Source organism: Macaca nemestrina, chromosome 11 (assembly GCF_043159975.1).
Source record: "Macaca nemestrina isolate mMacNem1 chromosome 11, mMacNem.hap1, whole genome shotgun sequence".
NCBI lineage: Eukaryota > Metazoa > Chordata > Mammalia > Primates > Cercopithecidae > Macaca > Macaca nemestrina.
The window spans coordinates 51,926,359-51,949,405 of NC_092135.1; the positions used below are offsets into that span (position 1 = coordinate 51,926,359).

General features: G+C 33.5%; 1 protein-coding gene across 14 annotated transcripts in view; it reads left to right on the top strand.

The window, feature by feature from the left end:
• Window positions 1-23,047, top strand: part of LOC105493237 (polypeptide N-acetylgalactosaminyltransferase 13) — a 623,722-nt gene that overhangs the window by 268,688 nt on the left and 331,987 nt on the right. For all 14 annotated transcript variants that reach the window (XM_071072791.1, XM_071072792.1, XM_071072778.1 and 11 more), the window contains one exon: window positions 18,646-18,814. In XM_071072791.1, coding sequence (XP_070928892.1) covers window positions 18,646-18,814 — 169 coding nt within the window. The remainder of the gene's footprint in view (window positions 1-18,645; window positions 18,815-23,047) is intronic.

The following is a 23,047-nucleotide window of genomic DNA, read 5'->3' on the forward strand; positions in this document are numbered from 1 at the left end:
TTGCCTCAATTTCAGAGCCTGCTATTGGTCTATTCAGGGATTCAACTTCTTCCTGGTTTAGTCTTGGGAGAGTGTAAGTGTCCAGGAAATTATCCATTTCTTCTAGATTTTCCAGTTTATTTGCATAGAGGTGTTTATAGTATTCTCTGATGGTAGTTTGTATTTCTGTGGGGTCGGTGGTGATATCCCCTCTATCATTTTTCATTGAGTCTATAGGATTCTTCTCTCTTTTCTTCTTTATTAGTCTTGCTAGTGGCCTATCAATTTTGTTGATCTTTTCAGAAAACCAGCTCCTGGATTCATTGATTTTTTGGAGGGCTTTTTGTGTCTCTATCTCCTTCAGTTCTGCTCTGATCTTAGTTATTTGTTGCCTTCTGCTAGCTTTTGAATGTGTTTGCTCTTTCTTTTCTAGTTCTTTTAATTTTGATGCTAGGGAGTCAATTTTAGATCTTTCCTGCTTTCTCTTGTGGGCATTTAGTGCTATAAATTTCCCTCTACCCACTGCTTTAAATGTGTCCCAGAGATTCTGGTATGTTGTATCTTTTGTCTCATTGGTTTCAAAGAACATCTTTATTTCTGCTTTCATTTCGTTATTTACGCAGTAGTCATTCAGGAGCAGGTTGTTCAGTTTCCATGTAGGTGAGCGGTTTTGATTGAGTTTCTTAGTCCTGAGTTCTAGTTTGATTGCACTGTGGTCTGAGAGACAGTTTGTTATAATTTCTGTTCTTGTACATTTGCTGAGGAGTTCTTTACTTCCAACTATGTGGTCACTTTTGGAATAAGTGCGTAGTGGTGCTGAGAAGAACGTATATTCTGTTGATTTGGGATAGAGAGTTCTGTAGATGTCTTTTAGGTCTGCTTGGTGCAGAGTTGAGTTCAATTCTTGGATATCCTTGTTAACTTTCTGTCTTGTTGATTTGTCTAATGTTGACAGTGGGGTGTTAAAGTCTCCCATTATTATTGTGTGAGAGTCTAAGTCTCTTTGTAAGTCTCCAAGGACTTGCTTTATGAATCTGGGTGCTCCTGTATTGGATGCATATATATTTAGGATAGTTAGCTCTTCCTGATGAATTGATGCCTTTACTAAACATTATGTAATGGCCTTCTTTGTCTCTTTTGATCTTTGATGGTTTAAAGTCTCTTTTATCAGAGACTGGTATTGCAACCCCTGCTTTTTGTTTGTTCTCCATTTGCTTGGTAGACCTTCCTCCATCCCTTCATTTTGAGAGTATGTATGTCTCTGCATGTGAGATGGGTCTCCTGAATACAGCAAACTGATGGGTCTTGACTCTATGCAATTATCCAGTCTGTGTCTTTTAATTGGACCATTTAGTCCTTTTAAGGTTAATATTGTTATGTGTGAACTTGATCCTGTCATTGTGATATTAGCTGGTTATTTTGCTCATTAGTTGATGCAGTTTTCTTCCTAGCATCGATGGACTTTACATTTTGGCATGTTTTTGCAATGACTGTTACTAGTTGTTCATTTCCATGTTTAGTGCTTCTGAAGGAATTTTTTCTAGCAGACTTGTCTATAAGAAATTTTGTAATTTATAGAAACTTCTGAGATCAAGGAACTTGGGAACGGGACTATGGTGAAGTGAAACACAGAGATGCAGAGGTATGCTACCATGATGTTAGCATTGAGAAAGTATTTTTTGTTCATGTGGATATAGTGTGTATTTCTATAAAGTTATATCTAAGGCTGTTCAAGTAATGTTTCCCTGTTGATGCTACTACTGTGGTTCAGTCTAGGGTGACCCTCAAATATTTGCAGGATGGGGATCAAGATGACAAATATAGACACTCCAATTATTTGTCTAAATATTTCCTATTTATAAAATCAATAGAAAATTATTAAATATATATTAGACCCTTTTAAAAAGGCACAAGGGAATATAACTACACACTCAATAACATGGCTAAAATTAGAATGAATGATAATATCTTGCCCTGTAAAAGATGTATGGAGCAGCTGGAACTCTGACACATTTCTAGTGAAAAAGTGACTTAGAGAAGAGTTTGTCATTTCTTAGAAAGTTAAGAAATGTACTACCATTTAATACAGAAAATGACTACTGATACACTCAAAATATAGATGAATCACAAAAAACATTATGCTGAGGGAAGGGAATCAGGCAAAAAAAGGCCGTATAATTCTATTTGTACAAATGCTAGAATAAAAAAATACAACTTATAGTGACAAAAGGCATATATCAGCAGGTCTGAGAATTTACATGGGCTTCACACAGAAGGAGCACAAGGAGTCCTTTAGAGTACAATGCATATTTTCTACATTTTAATTGGAGCAGTGTTTACATGGGTATATACATTTTTCTAAACTCATTGAACTCCAAACATAAAATATGTTTTATTTTATTGCATTTTAATAATACTTTAAATAAAGGTAGTTTGAAAAAATGTTTCTTAACTAAGAGGGCCAAGAATAAGCATTAAATTAGTGACACATCTGGGTTCTATATTTTCCCCTATATTGCTTCAAGGTGCACATAAGTAGAAGCTACATCATTTTATCTTAAAAGGGATTTAATCATCCAGATGAGACCAATCTGGTTTCCATGGATGATAAGGAAGTTGTATATCTATTATACAGATGTGATTTTTTAAAAAAGAAATTAAAAAGAGAGATACATGTCCTTAGCTTTCTAGCCAGAAGGAATATGTTGACAGTCTTTGAACAATGGATTCTGAATTTGAATTGAGTATATTTTCTATTTTATATTAAATTGACTTACTCTAATGTAGTAATGTTTGCTCTTTTATATTTTGTTATAGATCTGTGTACAACAAGTAATACTGCAAATAAAGCCAGTATTTAATGGACTTCATTTCCTGCAGTAATAATTATACAGTTATTAAAAAATGACTTGTTTTCATTTAATGAAATATTTTGATTTTTTGATACCTAGACCACCTGTTTTCTATTCCAACCAAGGAAAGTCATGGAATTAAAAAGTAGTAAAATATATACACTATTGTTGTAATATTATATACCTCTCACTTGTAGGGAAAATTTAATTATTTTTAATAGATATGGATTCTTTGATTTAATATGAAAAATAATCAGTTCGGTATTAAAGAGAGACGTTTTAAACCAATGACCAAGTTAAATTCATTAAGAATATATTGTGCTCTGAAAATTCTTCTATGAAATGTGATACCCTTAAATTAATTTTAAATGTATACCATAGTTTTGATTAGATGAGATTCTGAATTGAGTTTTAGGTTGCTGTAGAACAAATAATGAAGGTAACCACATCAAAAGAAATACTACATAAGCCTTTCTGGAGAGATTTTGAACATTTAGTGGTAAATATTAATAACACAAACTCTGAGGGTAAGCTGCCTGGGTTTCATTAGAATGTAACTTAGTAACTGGGAAAGCTTGGAAGATGACTGAGTTCAAGGGGAGATGATTATAAATAATGCCCATCCCATAGACTTGTTATGCAGCTTAAATGAGTTAATATATGGAACATTTTAGAACGGTGTCTAGCACATGAGCACAGCGTGTTACCTTTTTCATTATTATATATGTTGGATAGTAATGCAATTGGCTATTGAAATTTTCTAGTAGTACTAGAGAGAAAGGATATCAGAGAAGAAAATGAAAACTTTTGGTAGATGAAGTAGAACTATGTAATATGTTAATATTTAGGCTAAGATGCAAGAAATAAAGGTAAAGGTTTTGTCAGTTTTCTTACGAGCATACTCCAAGTATCCCAAATACAGGCAGGCAAATAGATAGTCAACAAATACTTGTTCAATTGAATTGAATTACTGTTTCCCAAAACTAAATGTTCAGTTATATCTGAACAGTTATAATAAAATGTGTAATTTACATAAAAATAGAACTTGGAACTACTTACTGAAAGGATACTGCAAACTTAAAAGGAAATTATGAATTAGATAATCTGCATGTACAAAAATGCAAAACAGTGGCTTGATAAGTCATTGGAATCTGACAGAGCAAAGAGAAGGTGACAATAAGTCATTCTCATTAGATAGGAAAAATTAGGAAGGGATGGAAAAACTCTAAGGAAAAAGATTTTTTATCAATCTTAATGAATTAACTGTTAAATTTGACGAAGTTTGGTTTCATCTTCCGTTTCCTTTTTGTAATTTGAATCACTAAAAGATGACCAGTAAGAATGGAGGTTGGTAAATAACTACAGGAAAACTAAATTTTATAACTCTGCTTTGGACTCCCACTCATAGCTTGCTTTGAAGTCCCAGGAAAAAATCATTTTATAAGAGTAGAATGCCTTCATTTAACTACCTCAGATTCTTTCTTACAAGGGATACAATCTACCTTCTGTAATTCCTCAGCCTGGGGATTCATGAGTGTTTTACAGTGGGTCAATATCCATTCAGGAGGGAGCACATGAGGTCTGTTAACAGCCAAAACTATACGAAGTTGCTACTATCATGTGGTTCTGTTTAGTTGGGTACCGTTACTCAAGACACAAAGGCAATTTACTGCATCACTCTCCCTTCCCTGTTCTTTCATCAATCTACTTTTTCCCAAGACCACATAATTTTACTTTTTGAATTATCCTAAATGATTACTAAAATCATGGAGATGAATTTGCAGGACTGAATTGCAAGGTAAACTCAACTTTATTTTGTAACTAAAGGACAGCTAGGGTTAAAAAAAAAAAAAAAAGAAAGAAAGAAAAGAAAAAAAAAATACTGGTGCCAAACAATTCTATGTTTAAAACATATTTGGGCAAAAGAAATAAATTAAGGGGTGGGCGCGGTTGCTCACGCCTGTAATCCCAGCACTTTGGGAGGCCGAGGCGGGCGGATCACGAGGTCAGCAGATCGAGACCATCCTGGCTAACACGGTGAAACCCCGTCTCTACTAAAATTACAAAAAATTAGCCAGGCGATGTGGTGGGCGCCTGTAGTCCCAGCTACTGGGGAGGCTGCAGCAGGAAAATCACGTGAATCCAGGAGGCGGAGCTTGTAGTGAGCCCAGATCGCGCCACTGCTCTCCAGCCTCGGCATAGAGGGAGACTCCGTCTCAAAAAAAAAAAAAAAAAAAGAGAGAGAGAAAGAAAGAAAGAAATTAATGACTGATAAACCCGCAATCTTGAGATTTTATGATTTTCTAGTACTATAAGGTTTGCTTGTATGTGGTTTTTGAAGAATGCAAGGTAATGTGGGCTTGACATGCAATGCATATACCAATTCAGGTTGATGTTTTTATTCACTTGGGGGTCTCCCATATGGGAGTGCATGAAATACCATAGTATATGGGGAAAAAGAGGCCAGAGTGAAGAAATAGAGATATGAGGCAAAAAAACAATATCTGAGGGATAATGATAATGTTTTTTTAATGCTGCAATGGAGTAAGAACCCAAATTTGATCAATAAGCAATCTTAAAGGTGATTTCTAAAAGAATACTCAGCTGCACTTTAAAAGATAATTTTTAATTACTATTTTTACCTATCTGGACTATAAAATTGTTTTAAAAATCAAATTAGTTTAGTGATGCAAGGAGGAAATATTAAATAACTGAAAATATAACAATATAATGATATATATTAGAGTTTACCCTCCCCAGTAGCATGAATAAAGAGCCACTAAGCATAAATTACAATGGTACCTAATAGGTAGTATTAACCCATAATATAAAGAAATATTAAAGCTGTTTTAAAAAGTGACCACTGATACGTATTTCTGTAGAGATCTTAACTGATTTCTAGACATTGAAAGACTACTGTGCCATAGTAAATTACTTTTTTTCTTGCTTGAATAAATTCACACTAAACATTCCTCAGAAGGTTCATAGTTATCTTGAAAGTCAAACATTATTGCAGAATCTTCAGAAGTAAATTAAAACCACATTGATTTTGTTTAAAGTAGCACAGGATTTAAACTAGCAGTGTTTATGTAAGGAAAATTAAGTACTTCCATAAGTAGTTGTGAAGACGTGAAGAGGAAATATCAAATATTATAAAACAAAAAAAGGAGTATCAATAAGGATATTTTAGAACTTCTAAAAATATAGGAAGAAGTTTGGGTGTGTGTGAATATGGATATATATAGTCATATGTATAGTCATATATATATATGTCCATATATAAACAACGTGTGTGTGGATATGGATATGTGTGTATATGTGCATATATGTATATGGATATATATACACATATACACACACAAACTTTTGGATTTGCATATATTTCTGCATACATATGCATGCATATATGTATATACATAAATATATTATATGTTTGTTATATATAATCAGGTAGAATTTTAAGGATTTTAAAAGGAAACTATAAATAGGGGAAGTTTATTACTTATCCTTAGAGCTCTGTGTTATTTCATATTGGTTTACTATTCTGTAATGTAATCTTAACTTTTCTATAGAAGTAAGCATGCACAATATGCCCTTGACCTTATGATGTAATCAAAATTATTTTATTAAAGCAATGCTTACATGATAAAGGCCAGGGTATGTTTGACAATTTTCTATATAGGTCTGATGACTTGTAAGAAAGAGCATGTTCATTTAAAGATGTACCTACTGGTAATTTAGCCTTGTGTTGATGTTTATAACAGCATTTAAGTTTTGGAACTAGCATATTTCTTTGGCATACTCAGTAAATACTTATTAAATAAGTGTTGACTTACTGTTTTGAGTTTTTTAGTTCCTAGAATATTTAAATACTTGAAAAAGGATCAGGAATAGTATATGACCAATTTCTTAATTTTTAATGGCATGCTTGCATTATTTACTTAGCACATTCAATTTAATTATTTTGATTGTTAAAGTAGGTTTTCCTTTTTATAGTGTATTATTAGTATCCTGGTTCTTTTTATTAGTGTTAACTAACAGAAAATGTCCAGAGGCAATGAAAAACACAAAACCCAGTATAAATTAATCATGAACAGCAAGATTTATAATGACTGTGAGTAAATACAAAGATCAGCAGCTGGTTTATACAGATGGTCAATAAAATGTTGGAATGCCCAAAACATAAACATAAGGGGTGATGGTAGAAGGCAGGTAGTGATTATATATGTGATCACTGACGTTAACTGTTAGTTTTGGTAGAACATTGAACTTTTTTTTTCCACTAGAAATTTTCTTCATGAAAGAAATTATCAAAATGCTCCAATTCAAATTACAGTGCCTCTTGCAGCATATATACATCAGTTTATTTTGATAACCTGAAATTGCTGCTAGGGCATCTGAAAAATATCTGATTTAAAAATCAAGTAATCATTTAGGTCATGAGACATTTAGGCCCATTATTTGACAGCTAAATTGAATAATTGATATAATTTCATATTTCTGAATTTACTGGTGAAATATGTGGGCTTCCTCTCAGAATTACATCTAGTCATTCAGAAATGCAAATCTTACATTTATTAGCCTTATTTTTATTTATTTATTTTTTTTAGCATCATGGAGATCAGTGATATTTTCACCCTACCTCGAGCAATATATTCTGATTAACATATAAAATTAAACAATCAAATTGTACTTTTAGGATTCTACTATATGTGCCTCACCATCCTAAACTACCTTTTATAGTTTTTGTATCCTTGCCATCCCAATTACCACACACACCAGAGTACACACATAGATACAGTACCTTAGCAAACCATATTCTATGAAAACTGACAATGTGATTATCAGGAAAGAAAGCAAAGCCTGCTGGTCATTTGAACTTTATCCCTATTTTGGCCCTCAGAAATGTCATCCAGTAATTTTTTCTTCTTCTTGATATTGTACCAGTAATAGTAATCAATAAGAAAGTCAACCCCATGCCCAGCATGAATAGGTGAGTACTAAAATAAAATAATACCTATATAACCATCAATGCAATCTAACAGTGAAATGTCTTGAGACATGTAAAAGTGCATGTTATCATCACTTTACCTATAGCAATTTTCAAAGTACGGGGTTTGTAACCCAGGAAATGGGGAAGATGCTTCATTGAAGTGGAAAAAATGAAACATTATTTTATTTTTATATCCTTATATATTATATATAATATGTAAAGATATATCATCTTTATATTTATTTTTATATTTTACCTTTTAATTTTCTATTTTTGATTTAAAGTGATACCTATGTTAATTCCCAACAAACATAATTTATTACAAATTCATACTCCAACATTTTTAATTGATTAACAAACACAGGGACTGTTGTAAGAGGATTGTTAATGTACTCCTGCATGTGATCTCCTGATCATCAATTTTCCAATCATGTTGTTTGCAGTTCTCTTACCAGCTGGCCAACCTGTTAGCTGCTGCTCACGGGTTAGTTCAGGTCCCTACCTCAAGCCATCTCTCTCCCTTCACACAGTGCTCAAATTTCGCCTCTGAATTTCTGCCTGTTGGAAGGATTTCCTTTCACTCACTGACTTGCAGGATCATGCATGAGTAGGGTTATAAAGAAGCAGCTGCTAGCAGTTGCTAGCATATCGGTGAATTCTTATTTAATCTAAGCTTGCAATTTCTTCCTTTATTAACTGGTCATAAGGTACTCCCTATGAAATTATAGTTGTGGTTGAGAGAGCCAACCTCAGCAACCCCATAGAGAAGAACTATGGAAATAAACGCCTTGACCTGATTCATCTTCTGTCCCCTAATACTCCGTCATTGCCTTACCAACCAGGAGTCAAAGGGAAAGGGACCCTGGCTGGTATGGACATGGATGTCAGCAACCCAGAGCACAGAGCTGGAGATGGTACCGTCAGGCCTGTGGATCCAAATAAATAGCATTCAGCACAACTGCCCTCAACAAAGTTTCACAGTCCAGCAGTAAATTTAATTTTATAACTTAAAATACTTGAGAGTATTTGAGGTGATCCATTTTTCTGTTCACACTTAGTCCAGTATTATTTTATTGATAATTCGTAATTGCAAACTTTTGTGAAAGATCTATATATATATATTTACTTCCCAAAAGGACTTGTTAGAGCCTGCTAATACTTGCCTCATGTTTTCTGTGACTAAATTAATGTTTGGAGCTTTGTTAGATATTGTATGAAGGTTTATGATATATAAAATGTTACATCGAGAAATTATTTTAAAAATATATGTCCACTTCCTAACTAGATGTATAGTCAATGAATGCAGTACTCTTTTCTTTATGACAAAAGTGAGTATATTTTTCAAACATGATGATATGCTGTATGCTGCTCAAAGCTGACTATTTTCTATCTGCGGAAGAACTCATAATGAATATTGGATTATGTAAACAGCTTCTTTTAAATGACCCTTGTTTTACTTGAGATGTCCTCTTCCAAAGGGCTTCTCAAAACATCCGGCTGCCAGATTGGTGCTTTTGTTTCCAAAAAATTCATGGTTATTTCAAAAAAAATTTTTTTGGCAAAATGGGAAGAATGGGGAAGGTAAGGATATTTCCTCTATAAAGCTGAAACTAAGGCTATTACTCGAGCCGTTGCAAGATAAGGGCCTTTTAAATATTTTTATTGAGGAAGCTTACTCTTAATGCATAAGAAAATAATTTCATATTTCAGCATAATTTTATTACCTTAGTGAACACTTTAAAAGTTGGGTCAATGGTTTCCAGGAAACATTTGTGATTGTAGCATGTGCCAAACAACCTCTTACTGTATATAAGAAGAGTATGAGCTTAATGTGTATTAGTAGACTATATCGTAAAGATGATTGTGAAAGGAGTGGTAAAAATTTTTATAATAATATACGAGTGTGCTTTTTCCTAAAAAGGAAACAAGGAACTTGCTACTTTTTTTTGCTCAGCTACTAAATATTTTCCTTATCTGTAAATTGTAATGAATTTCCTGTGAGAAACTTATATCCTAGAACAAATCGTATTTCTTTATGAGTACTCCTCTCCCCATTTCTCATCATATGTCCATTAAGAAACTGTCTTTCCATAGAACTCTGATCCTTTATTTTTCATACCCCAACATCTACTGATTCCACTTTGTACCTGTCACTATAAAAGCCAGGTTATATTCATTTTCACTGAAGCCAGATTTTTCATTAATTTGTAGCTAAAATTACCCTCGTGGGTGCATTAGCCAGGGTTCTTTAGAGGGACAGCATTAATAGGATAGATGCATATATAAAAGGGAGTTTATTAAGGAATATTGACTCACATAATCAGAAGGCGAAGTCCCACAATAGGCTCTCTGCAAGCTGAGGAGCAAGGAAGCCAGTCCGAGTCCCAAAACCTCAAAAGTAGGGAAGCCAACAGTGCAGCCTTCAGTCTGTGGCCAAAGGCCCAAGAGCCTCTTGCAAACCACTGATATAAGTCCAAGAGTCCAAAAGCTGAAGAGCTTGGAGTACCATGTTCGGGGGCAGGAAGCATCCAGTACAGGAGAAAGATGAAAGCTAGAAGACTCAGCCAGTATAGTCCTTCCACATTTCTCTGCCTACTTTTACCTAACCACGCTGACAGCTGGTTAAATGGTGCCCACACAGATTGAGGGTGGGTCTGCCTCTCCCAGTCCACTGATTCAAAAGTTAATCTCCTTTGGCCACACCCTCACAGACACACCAAGGACCAATAATTTGCATTCTTCATGCAAACAAATCAAGTCGACACTCAATATTAACCATCATAGTAGGTAATGTACTGATTTAGAAAATATAGATAATGTATAAGAAAGATGTAAAAGACCCTTTAATTAAATGAACCACTGCTAATCTTCTTTGTTGATATATGCATATTCTTCATTTAACTTTTGTTTTTCCAAAAATAGGCTTATTTTATAACATTGTTTTATAATCCTTTTTTTTACTTAGTATAACATGAACATCTTCCACATCATTAAACATTCTTCTATGCATCATTTTAATCACTGCATAGTTTTCTTATATGAATGCAACACAATTTATACAGTACTGTATATATTTGTGGGGGTGATGATATATACATTTATAATGGGATCCATGCGCAAACACACATGCACACACAAGCTACTTTAATCATGTATGCAGACCCGGGTGCAGTAGCTCACGCCTGTAATCCCAGCACTTTAGGAGGCTGAGGCGGGTGGGTCACCTGAGGTCAGGAGTTCAAGACCAAGCTGGCCAGCATGATGAAACCCCGTCTGTACTAAAAATACAAAAAAAAAAAAAAATAATAATCCCAGCTACTTGGGAGGCTGAGGCAGGAGAATTGCTTGAACCAGGGAGGTGGAGATTGCAGTGAGCAAGATCATGCCATTGCACTCCAGCCTGGGTGACAGAGCAAGACTGTCCACAAAAAAACAAAAAAACAAAAACAAACAAACAAAAAATAATAATGTATGCAGGTAAATCTTTGGACAGATCTATATATGTTTTAGAATATATTTTTAAAAGGAATTTCTGAGTCATAAGTTACAAGCTATGATTCATTTGCTTGTATAGAATAGTATGGGAAGGTATGATGTGGGCATCTACTATAGTGCCTATTGGCTTTGACATATAACCTTCCATCTAAACTAAATGGTGAAATTATTTAAATATCTTATTTAGGAAGAGATTGTGAGCAAGAAAGGCAGAATAAGTAGTCAATGATTGTACAGCAAATAGCTGACAGTATTTAATAAGCCCCAGTTTATGTTGAGGTATTGTTGAGACTCCTTTATAGTAGTTATACAAAATATTGTTTTTATTAAAAGTTACTACTGGGGCATTGAAATAAGTTAATCATGGACTTTTTAAATTTAAATGGTGATTTATTAACTCTCTGCTTATAATCTAATTTGTGATCTAATTAAACCCATTAAGACCATAGTCTCCACACATTTTCATTGTGAGTTGCTGTGATTAAAGATTTTTGAGCTTGTATTAACACATATCAATTTATTTATAATGTCTATACATATGGTAATCTCAACTCAATTCATGTAACTTTTTTTCAATAACATAACAGACCATTTTATATATATCTGAGATGGGGAAAACCCACATTAAAAACCTCTATTCTAATTGCTTTTTCATCAGTCTTTTGGTAATAGAACTAGATTGTCTAAAAATTGCCTTCTACTTTAAAAAAATTATTCACTGATTGAATGAATAGTGCCAAGTACTGCGATGAGCCAAAATTGATGCACAATGCTTTGGTGAGCTTCACAGACTAATGGGGGAATGAAATCATTACATTAATAAAAATAACACTGACAAGTATAACAAATAGACCCAAAATTCTAATGTTTTAGCAAAATATATTTGTTGTTTTGTTTTGTTTTCTCATGTAAATTTTGCAATCGATATTTTTCATGAGCAAGTGGCTGTCTTCCAAGCAGTGATTCAGACATCTAGGTTACTGCTGGTAGTGTCGACTGCTGTTTTCCGCACATGGCTTCCGAAGTTGGTACAGCAGGGGAAAGTACATGGAGAACCACACATGGGAAGTTTTCCTGAGCCTGGCCTTGAATTGGCACATATCATTTCTATTCTCGGTTAAGGACCACACCTAACTGTGGGGCAGGCTGGAAAATGTTGCATAGCTATGTGTCCAGGAGGAACAACAACTGCATTAGTTCAATAGTTAGAATCTCTGTGATAACATGCAAAAAATGGCATTGCAACATTATGAAAAGTATAATGGAATAATGTAAAAGAGCAATAAAATTATAAAAGAGTTATCTTATCTGAAAGTTGAAATTGGTCTTCAGAGATGAACAGGGATTATTTGAGTGAGCAGCGGTTGAAGGAACTTTCTGGCAAAAGAAATATACAGAAAGTCCAAGAGATGAGAAAAGGAATAATTCTAATACAGCATGTTTAATTTGCAATTCACCCATTAAATTTCCACCACTTTTTCAAAAGGTATTTTCAGGCAATTTTACAAAGATGTATACATAAGGAAGAATATTAATTGCATTGCTGTTTATAATAGAGGTGATTGAAAACAACGTAAATATTCAAAGAAAAAGCATTGATTACATAAATCATGGTATATTCAAACTTTGGAATATTTTGCAGCCATTAGAAAATAAGTATGGATTCACGTATTTATTTGGAAATGTTTCCACAAATGTTTTTTAAATGATAAAAATTAGCATGTATAGCCTGCACGTGGTGGCTCATGCCTGTAATCCTGGCACTCTGGGAGACCGAGGCGGGAAGATCACATGAAGTCACGAGTTCGAGACCAGCCTGGCCAACATGGCGAAACCCAGTGTCTACTAAAAATACAAAAATTAGCTGGGCATGGTGGCAGGCACCTGTAATTCCAGCTACTCAAGAGGCTGAGGCACAAGAATCGCTTGAACCCAGGAGGTGGAGGTTGCAGCAAACTGAGATCGCGCCACTGCTCTCCAGCCTGGGTAACAGAGGGAGACTCCATCTCATAAAACAAACAACAAATTGGCATATACAATAATGTTGAATAAAATTATAAAATTCAACACGTATGAATGGTCCTATTTTAAATACATATGTATGTTTGTATACAGATTATTGCTAACTGTTCATTCAAGCAGTAGTTTAATTGATTTTTCACTGTTTTTCTATAGTGGTTTCCTCCTTTGCTTTCTTCCTTCCTGCCTGCCTGCCTTCCTGCCTACCTTCATTAAATGAGCACGCATTATTTTTATCATAAAAATAATATATTTTGAGTAAAAAAAAAAAGTTGGTGATCAGTGTTCTCTTGTTTCTGTGGATAATCTCTCTTAGCTAACTGATGTAAAGTGCTACCTTATTGATTATCTAATAGATGACACCCTTCTGAGAAGGAGTAACTAATATATGCTAGACTTGATGCAGCCAGGGCTTGCTATTTACAACTTTCTATATAAAAAGGAAAAACAAATCTTATTGTCAGATGTGTCAGATTTATAAAAATTGTATATAGTTTATTTTCAAAGGGATACTAAATGAATTGCTACTTGTCATACATTAAATAGAATAAATTTAGTTGTTTAATTTATAGGTTAACTGTCATATTGATATGTAAAGTCTATTTTTGTTTCTAAGAGAAATGGGCCAAAGCAAGTGTATACTGAATCCCCTTATTTTATTAAGAATTAACCCTGAGCCACGTGTGATGGTGGATTCTTGTAGTGTCAGCTACTGAAGGAGGCTAAGGAGGGAGGATCCCTTGAGCCCAGAAGTTCAAGGTTGCAGTGAGCTGTGATCGTGAAACTACACTTCAGTCTAGGTGACATAGAGAAATCCCCATCTGTTTTAAAACAACGAAGAAAGCAATTATGCAAATGATTATCCTCAATAAACTAGAGCCTTTGGACTGGCAAAAGAGTATGATCTGGGGAATGGTGAGTGGAGAGTAAAGTGTTTTTTGTGGTGGAGGGGTGGTGGAAAAACCAGTGTGGTTTTATCTTCTGCGTCCTCTATAAACAGATGATTGATTGACAAGACCAAAAGCATTGGTTTAGGGAAATTGATTTATTGGTAGCAGAGTATGAATATTCAAATATGAGAAGGACTAAAAATCAGTGTTTCTAATTTATTACAATTGTAAAATTGGAAGTAATGAAAGTGAAAGATCTGCAATGCCAATGAAAAGAAAGATTTTAAAGGAAAATATACAGAAATTAACAACTGAGTAGATCTGAGAATAGAAATACAATTTGAAAGATTTTTTTTGACAAGCAAGGCATATGGGATATTATTTAGATTTTGATTCAATGTTATGCTTGTACCATTATTCATCACATATTACTGTGTTCTCTAACAGAATAAAATCATTACTTTAAAATCAATCAACTTGAAATGTTTTTTGTTGTTTGTTTTTGCTTCAAGCTTTTTCCTAGATATAAACTAGTTCATTTCTCTTTTTTCAAAGAGACACTGCTCATTAATAAAGGGCTAATTCTGCAAATAAGAAAATGTTCATAATGTAATATACATAAGCAAATAATGCAATTGATAAATAGTGTTCTTTTTGGTAGATTTATCAGTTGGTTTGTTTGTAATATGATCGTCTTTGTCATTGGTAATTCTAAGATTAAAATAAATGTAAATTAAAGTTTTAAAGTGGGTTCTGTGTTAAAGAAAATGAAAGATATAAAATGATTCTGATTTTATCATAATTCTACCAGCTTTATAATGTCATTTTGAGTCAAATTAATTATTTTTTAAAATAATTTCACTATATAATTAGGAAGAAAATATCATAGCATAATATATTAATCTCTCTTTGCAGTCTACACCAGCTTTGGTATTTGAACATTTCATCCATATTCAAATCAACAATAAAAAAACCACAATGTATATTTACTTGCCTTCTACATTACATTTGCCTGTTAGAGTAGATAAGTAGCACACATATTTAAATGGCAAGTGTTTTTTTTTTCTCTGACTATGAGGAAGCATGGTATTGTGTGAGTACATGAGTTTCTTTGTGTGTGTGCTTTGTAGAGCAAATCAACAGGTGAGGAAAATGGATAGAAATTGCTATTTAAAAGTGCTTAACATCAGCGATAAGTCACAAAACCCAACTGCTTATTCTGTCCCATTTGTTATTTATGCTATTTGAAGAATTAGAAAAGTGTTTTCTTCTGGTAAGATGCCTTCCTCCAGGTAAAAGCTAGAAGAAGTAAAAGGCTGGCTCCCCACTATAATTACTTAGCATTCTTTTTGCTTGAGCAAAGTGAAAAAAAACAGTAGGTCTGCTTATACACAGGAAACACACACACACATTTTTAAAATGTCAAATATATATTCATTAGAAGCTGATACAGAAAAATGTATTTAACTCTGGGGAGAAGACACTTAACCTGATATTCTTTAAGTTGTTACCTATTCTCCACTAAGAAACTGAGAATAATTAGGAGAATGACTACATGTTGTTTCAAGTAGTCCTAGGTATATGGACACTGTTTATGACCATTTTAATTTTATTGATTATGATACCAAAACATGGCACAATTACTCCTGCTACCACTGACAAAACTATAACTTACAGAATGTGAAAATAAAATGGTCATGCCTTTGAATATATTGCAAATATCAAATACATCTGTGTGCTTTCAATTGACCTTCATACCTTAAGATGTTAGAATTGAGCCCATGTCTTTTCCACAGAGTGAAATTTTAATCCTATCTGCTTCCTAGTCTTGGAAGCATTGTGTTGATTATGATAACTTTCTCTGCAGCATGTCTTTTTACCAGTTTACAGACGGTGAAAGGGATCAGAACATGTACCCCCAAATATGCCACTTTGGCATATGAGTTATTTTAAGCTGCAGGCTCGTTCTTAAGAAAGAGCACATGCAGGAAGCTGTTTCTGATCTCCCCCTTTCTACCTAAAAGAAGGTCATAAAGTCTCCCATGATGCAGATCCCCCCCACCCCTTCCCACCGTATTAGAAAGCAAAAATGGTTCTCATCAGCAGAAGTTAGGAGTCAACACTGGAATGGACCTATGCAAACAAGCTTACTAAAATAACCCTAATCTCCTCATAGTTTTCCCTATTTATTTCCTAGTTACTAACCCACAATTTACTGCCCCTAGTTCCCTACCTAAATCTCCTTTGTATTACCACTTACTGCCAATTTATTATTCTTTGTTTAAAATGGTATATAATCTCTGGGGCTTAAAAGGTTCTTTGACTTTCATTTTCCTTCTGAAGACTCCTGTGTACACATAAAAATACAATTGTATGCTCTTCTTCTATTAATCTGTATTATGCCAGTTTAATTCTTAGATCACCACAGAATGTAAGAGGATAAAGAAGGTTTTGTTCCCCTACAAAGGTATTGTAAACAACTGTAAACGGGGAATTGCTTTCTTAATTTCTAAAAATTATTTTTAAAAATGTACCTCAAATGATTTAACCATTCAAAAGAATCACAAATTTTCAAAATGTTAAAAATCAGGATATTTTTTATACCAGGGAAAAGTTATCTCTTTTTTATGGAATTAAAGTTACAGTACAAAATATGTTTAAAAAAAAAACCCTAAACTGATTATTTATGGTTAATATGAGCACCCATATGACCTGATTATGTTCTTATTTCAGAATCAGAAAGACTCGCAAAGGAGCCACATATAAATTCATTTAATACTTTCTGTAGACTAAACTTTTTTTTTAATCATAGAAATGAAAGATACCTTAATGTCATTGTCTCACCAACATCACAAATTCATCCAAAGCCAAATTCAATAACGTCATCTGAGTTCAGGGATATTACATGTACTGACACCCAAAGAAAATTATTTTTATTGGGATTTTATTTCTTAAATTTAGAAAAATGTACCTTCTCATAACATTTCTGCCATTATTTCTATTTTTGCTTTTTAAAGTGAATGATAATCTTTGTAAACTTTATTTTGATGACTACTTTTTAAATAGTTTGAAACTGAATACATATTTTTTTCTATATACAATGTTTCCTGTTCTAACTATTTTTATATATGTGAGAGGATTTCAAGGCCAATCACCTTTTTTTAACCCATATCTAAAGGTCCTTAGAGATGCCTATTTTCTTATATAGTTTGACTGATGCCATTACAAAGTCATCAACGGGATGGTCAACTGTGTATTCATACTAATAATACCAGCTTTGATGTTTTGTGATGGTCGGCTCAGAGGAACATTTGCTGGGTGTGTTCTATCCTAGATATTACCCTATTCACACATTATTTTAGAATTTATATTTTTAATGAAATGTTCTAACTTAAAAATTATTTTCATATGCATTATAGTCTTTTTTTTTCAGTATTTCAAGGTATGCTGTGCCTAAATATGTGCCTTTTAATTTATATGGAAATTAAACTCAGTAAGATTAATGTGTCAGGAACTATAATATAGCAAAACATTGGAAGAGTCAAGACCAGAACCACATTCCTTTCACTTTAACCTAATTTAATATCACTGTGAAGAGGAAGTTCAGGATACATTTGGGCCAACTGGAACTTTGTCTTATTACTATATATTAGCATGCATACAGGTATGTGTAGACAACACACACACCCACACACACTTTGAAACATATACTTCAGATCTAGAAAGGACTTCAGTGTAGTGATAACTTGGGAGAAGAGGCGAGAAAATTAGCCTATATATCAAATCCTGCATTCTCTTAATGAATATTCATCCCAGAATATTATTGTGAGGTTTCAATTATAAAGCACACAGTATCCAAATTCAACTTGACATTTGAAGTTATGTGTCACCACTATGAAGCTTCTTTTGACACAATTCAAAATGTTTTGACAAAGGAATTAAATTATTATGAGAATAAGCCTTATCAGTTTTGTTTGCCTTTATAAAGATGTAATGGCAGTAGATATGTGAGATATCAAAACATTTAATTGGATGTGAAAAGAAATTAATCTTAATATCCTTTAAAGTTCTCTTATTTTGCATTATTTTGTCTGCCTAGTGTTCAACTTCATTTTTCTCTAATAAATGTATTAAATATATGACAGAAGTTTTAACATTTGGTATTTTGTACTGTTTAGAATTATTGTCTTAATGTTTAGTCATCATATAATTTACCTATACTTGGAAGACAACATGCAGAATTGATGTTTTTCTTTAGCATAGTGTGTGGTTTATAAGCAGTAAAATCTTGATCATTATATTATAAAACCTGTATATAAATAATATGCTTCAGAATCTAATCAGATACACAAGTTTATTTATTTAGTTCATTATCTGTGTGTTTGTATGTATGTCTGTATCTCTGTATGTCTTACAGCTGTTATTTCAAGAAACCAAGAAGGGCCAGGAGAAATGGGAAAAGCTGTGTTAATTCCTAAAGATGACCAAGAGAAAATGAAAGAGCTGTTTAAAATCAATCAGTTTAACCTGATGGCCAGTGATTTGATTGCCCTTAATAGAAGTCTGCCAGATGTAAGATTAGAAGGGTAAGTTTTACATTTGTTGTATACTCTTTTATATTCATAATCACCATATTTCAGAATCTCAGAATTTCCACTAACTCAGATTATATCAATTCTAGAAATGTGTGGTTCTGAGTACCTATCACATAGCAGGAATTTATTGTGCATGCATATGCTGAAAAAGATGAGCTATTTTCTTCTCTGGCAAAGCAAAATATGTTACTTGCAAAGACGCTGCAAAATACTCAGACCAAACAGGTTTTTATTTGTGAGATGTTTTTCGTTGTTGCCATTTTGTTTTGCTTTCTTTATCTACCAGATGTAGAGCAAATATGCTCTTTAATAGATTACAGTTGTATATTGCTTAACACTGCAGAAATGTCCCGGAAAATCTGTCATTAGGCAATTTTGTCATTGCATAAGCATCATAGGTGTATTTACACAAACCTATATGGTATAGACTACTACACTTCTAGGTTGTATAATATAGCCTATTGTTTCTAGGCTGTAACTCTATACAGCATATTACTGTATTGAACACTGTAGATAAATGTAACATTATAAGTATTTTTGTATCTAAACATAGAAAAAGTATAGTAAAAACATGATGTAACGCATAAAAATTTGTATACTTGTATAGGTCATGTAGCATGAATGGAGCTTGCAGGACTGAAAGTTGCCCTGGGTGAGTCAGTGAGTGTGGAGTGAGTGTGAAGGCTTAGAGCATTACTGTACGCTACTGTAGACTTTATAAACACTATACACTTAGGTTATACTAAATTTATTTTTGAAATTTCTTTCTTCAGTAATGAATTAACCTTACATTACTGTGATGTTATTTCATAAAGTCTTTAATTTTTTTCACTTTTAAACTATTTAGTATTAATACTTAGCTTAAAACACAAGCATATTGTACAGCTGTATAAAATATTTTCTTTATATCCTTATTCTATTAGTTTTTTTTTCTGTTTTTAATGTAATTTTTATTTTTTTCTGTTGAAAACGAAGACACAAACACACACATTAGCCTAGATCTATTCAGGGTCAGTATCATCAAAACATCATTAGGCATTAGGAATCTTTCTGATTCATTATAATCTTATGAGACCATCATCATATATATGATCTGTCATTGTGCAATGCATGGCTGTATTTGCCTTACTGCATAAAAAGGTCCATATACTTTGCTTATAAAAAGTATACCTGCATTGTTATTCCAGCATAAAAATAGCTAATTGTCCATATGACTCTTTGACCCTATAAAAGTGGTTTATTATGGTTTCCAGCAATTTATACTGCTGTTTATAATTAGAATGCTTGATTATCAGCTATGGAAGAAATATGCACTTGGAAAATAATATTACATGAAAAATGGTGTCGAAAAATTCAATTTTTATGTGATTAACTGTAAGCTATGCTCTAGATAGTTGAACATATTTTAAACACATGTAATAAAATGAAATTTAGTGGCAGAATTGTAATTCTAGTATAGAGTCCTTGTAAAGCAAACTCTTGGCATTAATAAAAGATGTGTCTTGAGATTTTAGAAAATCCCCAAGTTTACAAATATACTCCAGGACACACTTCCATGTAAATATAAATTGTTCTTTTGAGCACTTAATGATTTTTCTCTACATGCAACAGAACATAATCAATGCAAATAAAAATTGCCACTTCTAATGGGCTACATTACAGTACTGTGTCATGATATTAGCATCATATTTACTAACTCTTATTGTTTTCTTTCCGAATTACTTCATATAATATGAAAACGTTGGCTGGACTCAGTGGCTCATGCCTGTAATCCTAGCACTTTGGGAGGCCAAGGCAGGCGGATCACCTGAGGTCAGGAGTTCAAGACCAACCTGACCAATATGGTGAAACCCCATCTCTACTAAAAATACAAAATTAGCTGAGTGTGGTGGTGCACGCCTGTAATCCCAGCTACTTGGGAGGCTGAGGCAGGAGAATCACTTGAACCTGAGAGGCAGAGGCTGCAGTGGGCCGAGATTTTGCCATTGCACTCCAGCCTGGGCAACAAGAGCAAAACTCTGTCTCAGAAAAAAAAAAAGAAAATCTTGTTGAGATTCCAGGGCTCGTAATTGTCAGAGGTTTATTTGGTAGCTTAGTAACTGCTTTGTCACAACCATTGTATACTTTTGAAATGTCTCTCTCAACAAAATCACAAGTAATTACATATTGTGGACATTTTTGGCCCCTGGAAAATAGTTCAACATTTAATATTAAATTTGTGCATTGCAAATTACTATGTAAAAATAGTTTTACATGTAGTCCTGTACATGTATATATATTTGTTTGTATATACATTTAAAAGTATATACAATAAGCATATACAAAAAATATGTACAATAAGCATAGTCTTCAAAGCAATTTTGAGCATTTTGGATGCTAAGTTTATAATGTTTTAATGTTGTGTTTATTACTTTGTTTTATATGCTGTAGTATGCTTTAGTGCAGTGGCCCCCAACCTTTTGGTACTGGGGACCAGTTTTGTGGAAGACAATTTTTCTACAGATTTGGAGGTGGCGGGTTGGGGGTTGGGAGTGATTTCAGGATGAAACTGTTCTAACTCAGTTCATCAGGCATTAGATTCTCATAAGGAGCACACAGCCTAGATCTCTCGCATGTGTAGTTCACAATAGGGTTTGTGCTCCTATGAAAATCTAATGCAGTGGCTGATCTGACAGGAGACTGCGTTCAGGTGATAATGCTTGCTCTCAGGCAGCTCACCTCCTGCTGTGTGGCTGGGTTCCTATAACAGGCCAGGACCAGTACTGGTCCTTAGCCCCAGGGACCTCTGCTGTAGTGTGATAAAATGAGTGGATATGATACTTACATATTCCAGAAAACTAGGTAAACACTATTTCAAGTTTTTAAAAATTCTTGACTTTCAATCGTCAGAATACAAATAAATCAGAAGCATGAATTCAAAAAAACAAAACAAAACAAAAAAACTCCATTGAGCTAGTGTTTAAAATATTCATAGCCAGAGATATTTTTTTCTTTTAAGAGTCTCTGCCAGGCACAGTGGCTCATGCCTGTAATTCCAGCACTTTGGGAGGCTGAGGCGGGCAGATCACCTGAGGTCACGGGTTTGATACCAACCTGGCCACCATGTGAAACCCCGTCTCTACTACAAATACAAAAATTACCCAGGTGTGGTGGCCCATGCCTGTAATCCCAGCTACTCGGGTGGCTGAAGCAGGAGAATCACTTGAACCCAGGAGGCAGAGGTTGCGGTGAGCCATGATTGTGCCACTGCACTCCAGCCTGGGTGACAGAGAAAAAAAAAAAAAAAGAGAGAGAATATCTTAGCTCTAGTTTGTTATCTTAGTCTAAAAAAAAAAAAAAAAAAAAAAAGAAGGATCCCTTACCATACTAAGTTTATGAGTAAGTCATAAACTGTAGAGAGATCCAACATTATAAATGAATAAGTCAAGTTGCTTAGCATGAAAAGTACATAAAATCCTATATTTACTCTGGTTACTATTGCTTGGATTCTCATATTTTACAGTTTCTGAAATAATATTAATGAAATATTTTTGTCATTTTATTTTTACATAAAACTACAGTGTATGTTGTAAGTAAGAAAACAGAAATACCATGCAAAATTCCTAGACAAGTCACAGTATAAGAGGTTTACCAAGGACATTTGCAAGTCATCTTGAATGACTCAATTGTGGGACTGCCTGGGAACAACTAATGTTGAAAAACTTACCATGAGTCACATAGCCAAACTGTTATTTAAAAGATGTAGAAATGTTAATACTCATTTGATCTAGAAAATATTTTTATAATTTGGTTGTATGTCAGTTACAGTTCAGTTTTTGGATAATTATATCCTAAAAAGATATAGATATATTAAGCTAGCACAAGTGATGACTGATGTAAATTATATAAAGATGTAAAAAGAATAGGATTCTAAAATAATTAATTTAAGAAGAAGCTGAATTTATTTTAGTGGAAAACTTGAGTTGATACTTAGAAAGTGTCTGAGTCATCCAAACTGTGAATTCATTCAAATATTTAATCATATTTTACTGCGTTATACCTTTAAACTATTTTGGCTAAATTCAGAAAATTGTCCAAAAAGTTTAATGTTATATTTGATGTTAATATCAATTTGCAAATACTGGAAAATGTATTCAGGGAATAAATCTAAGCATATATCCTATGTTTACACAGGAACAGACTAGGTAAAAATAGTTTTTTTTGGAGGCAGTTGTGAATAACCAT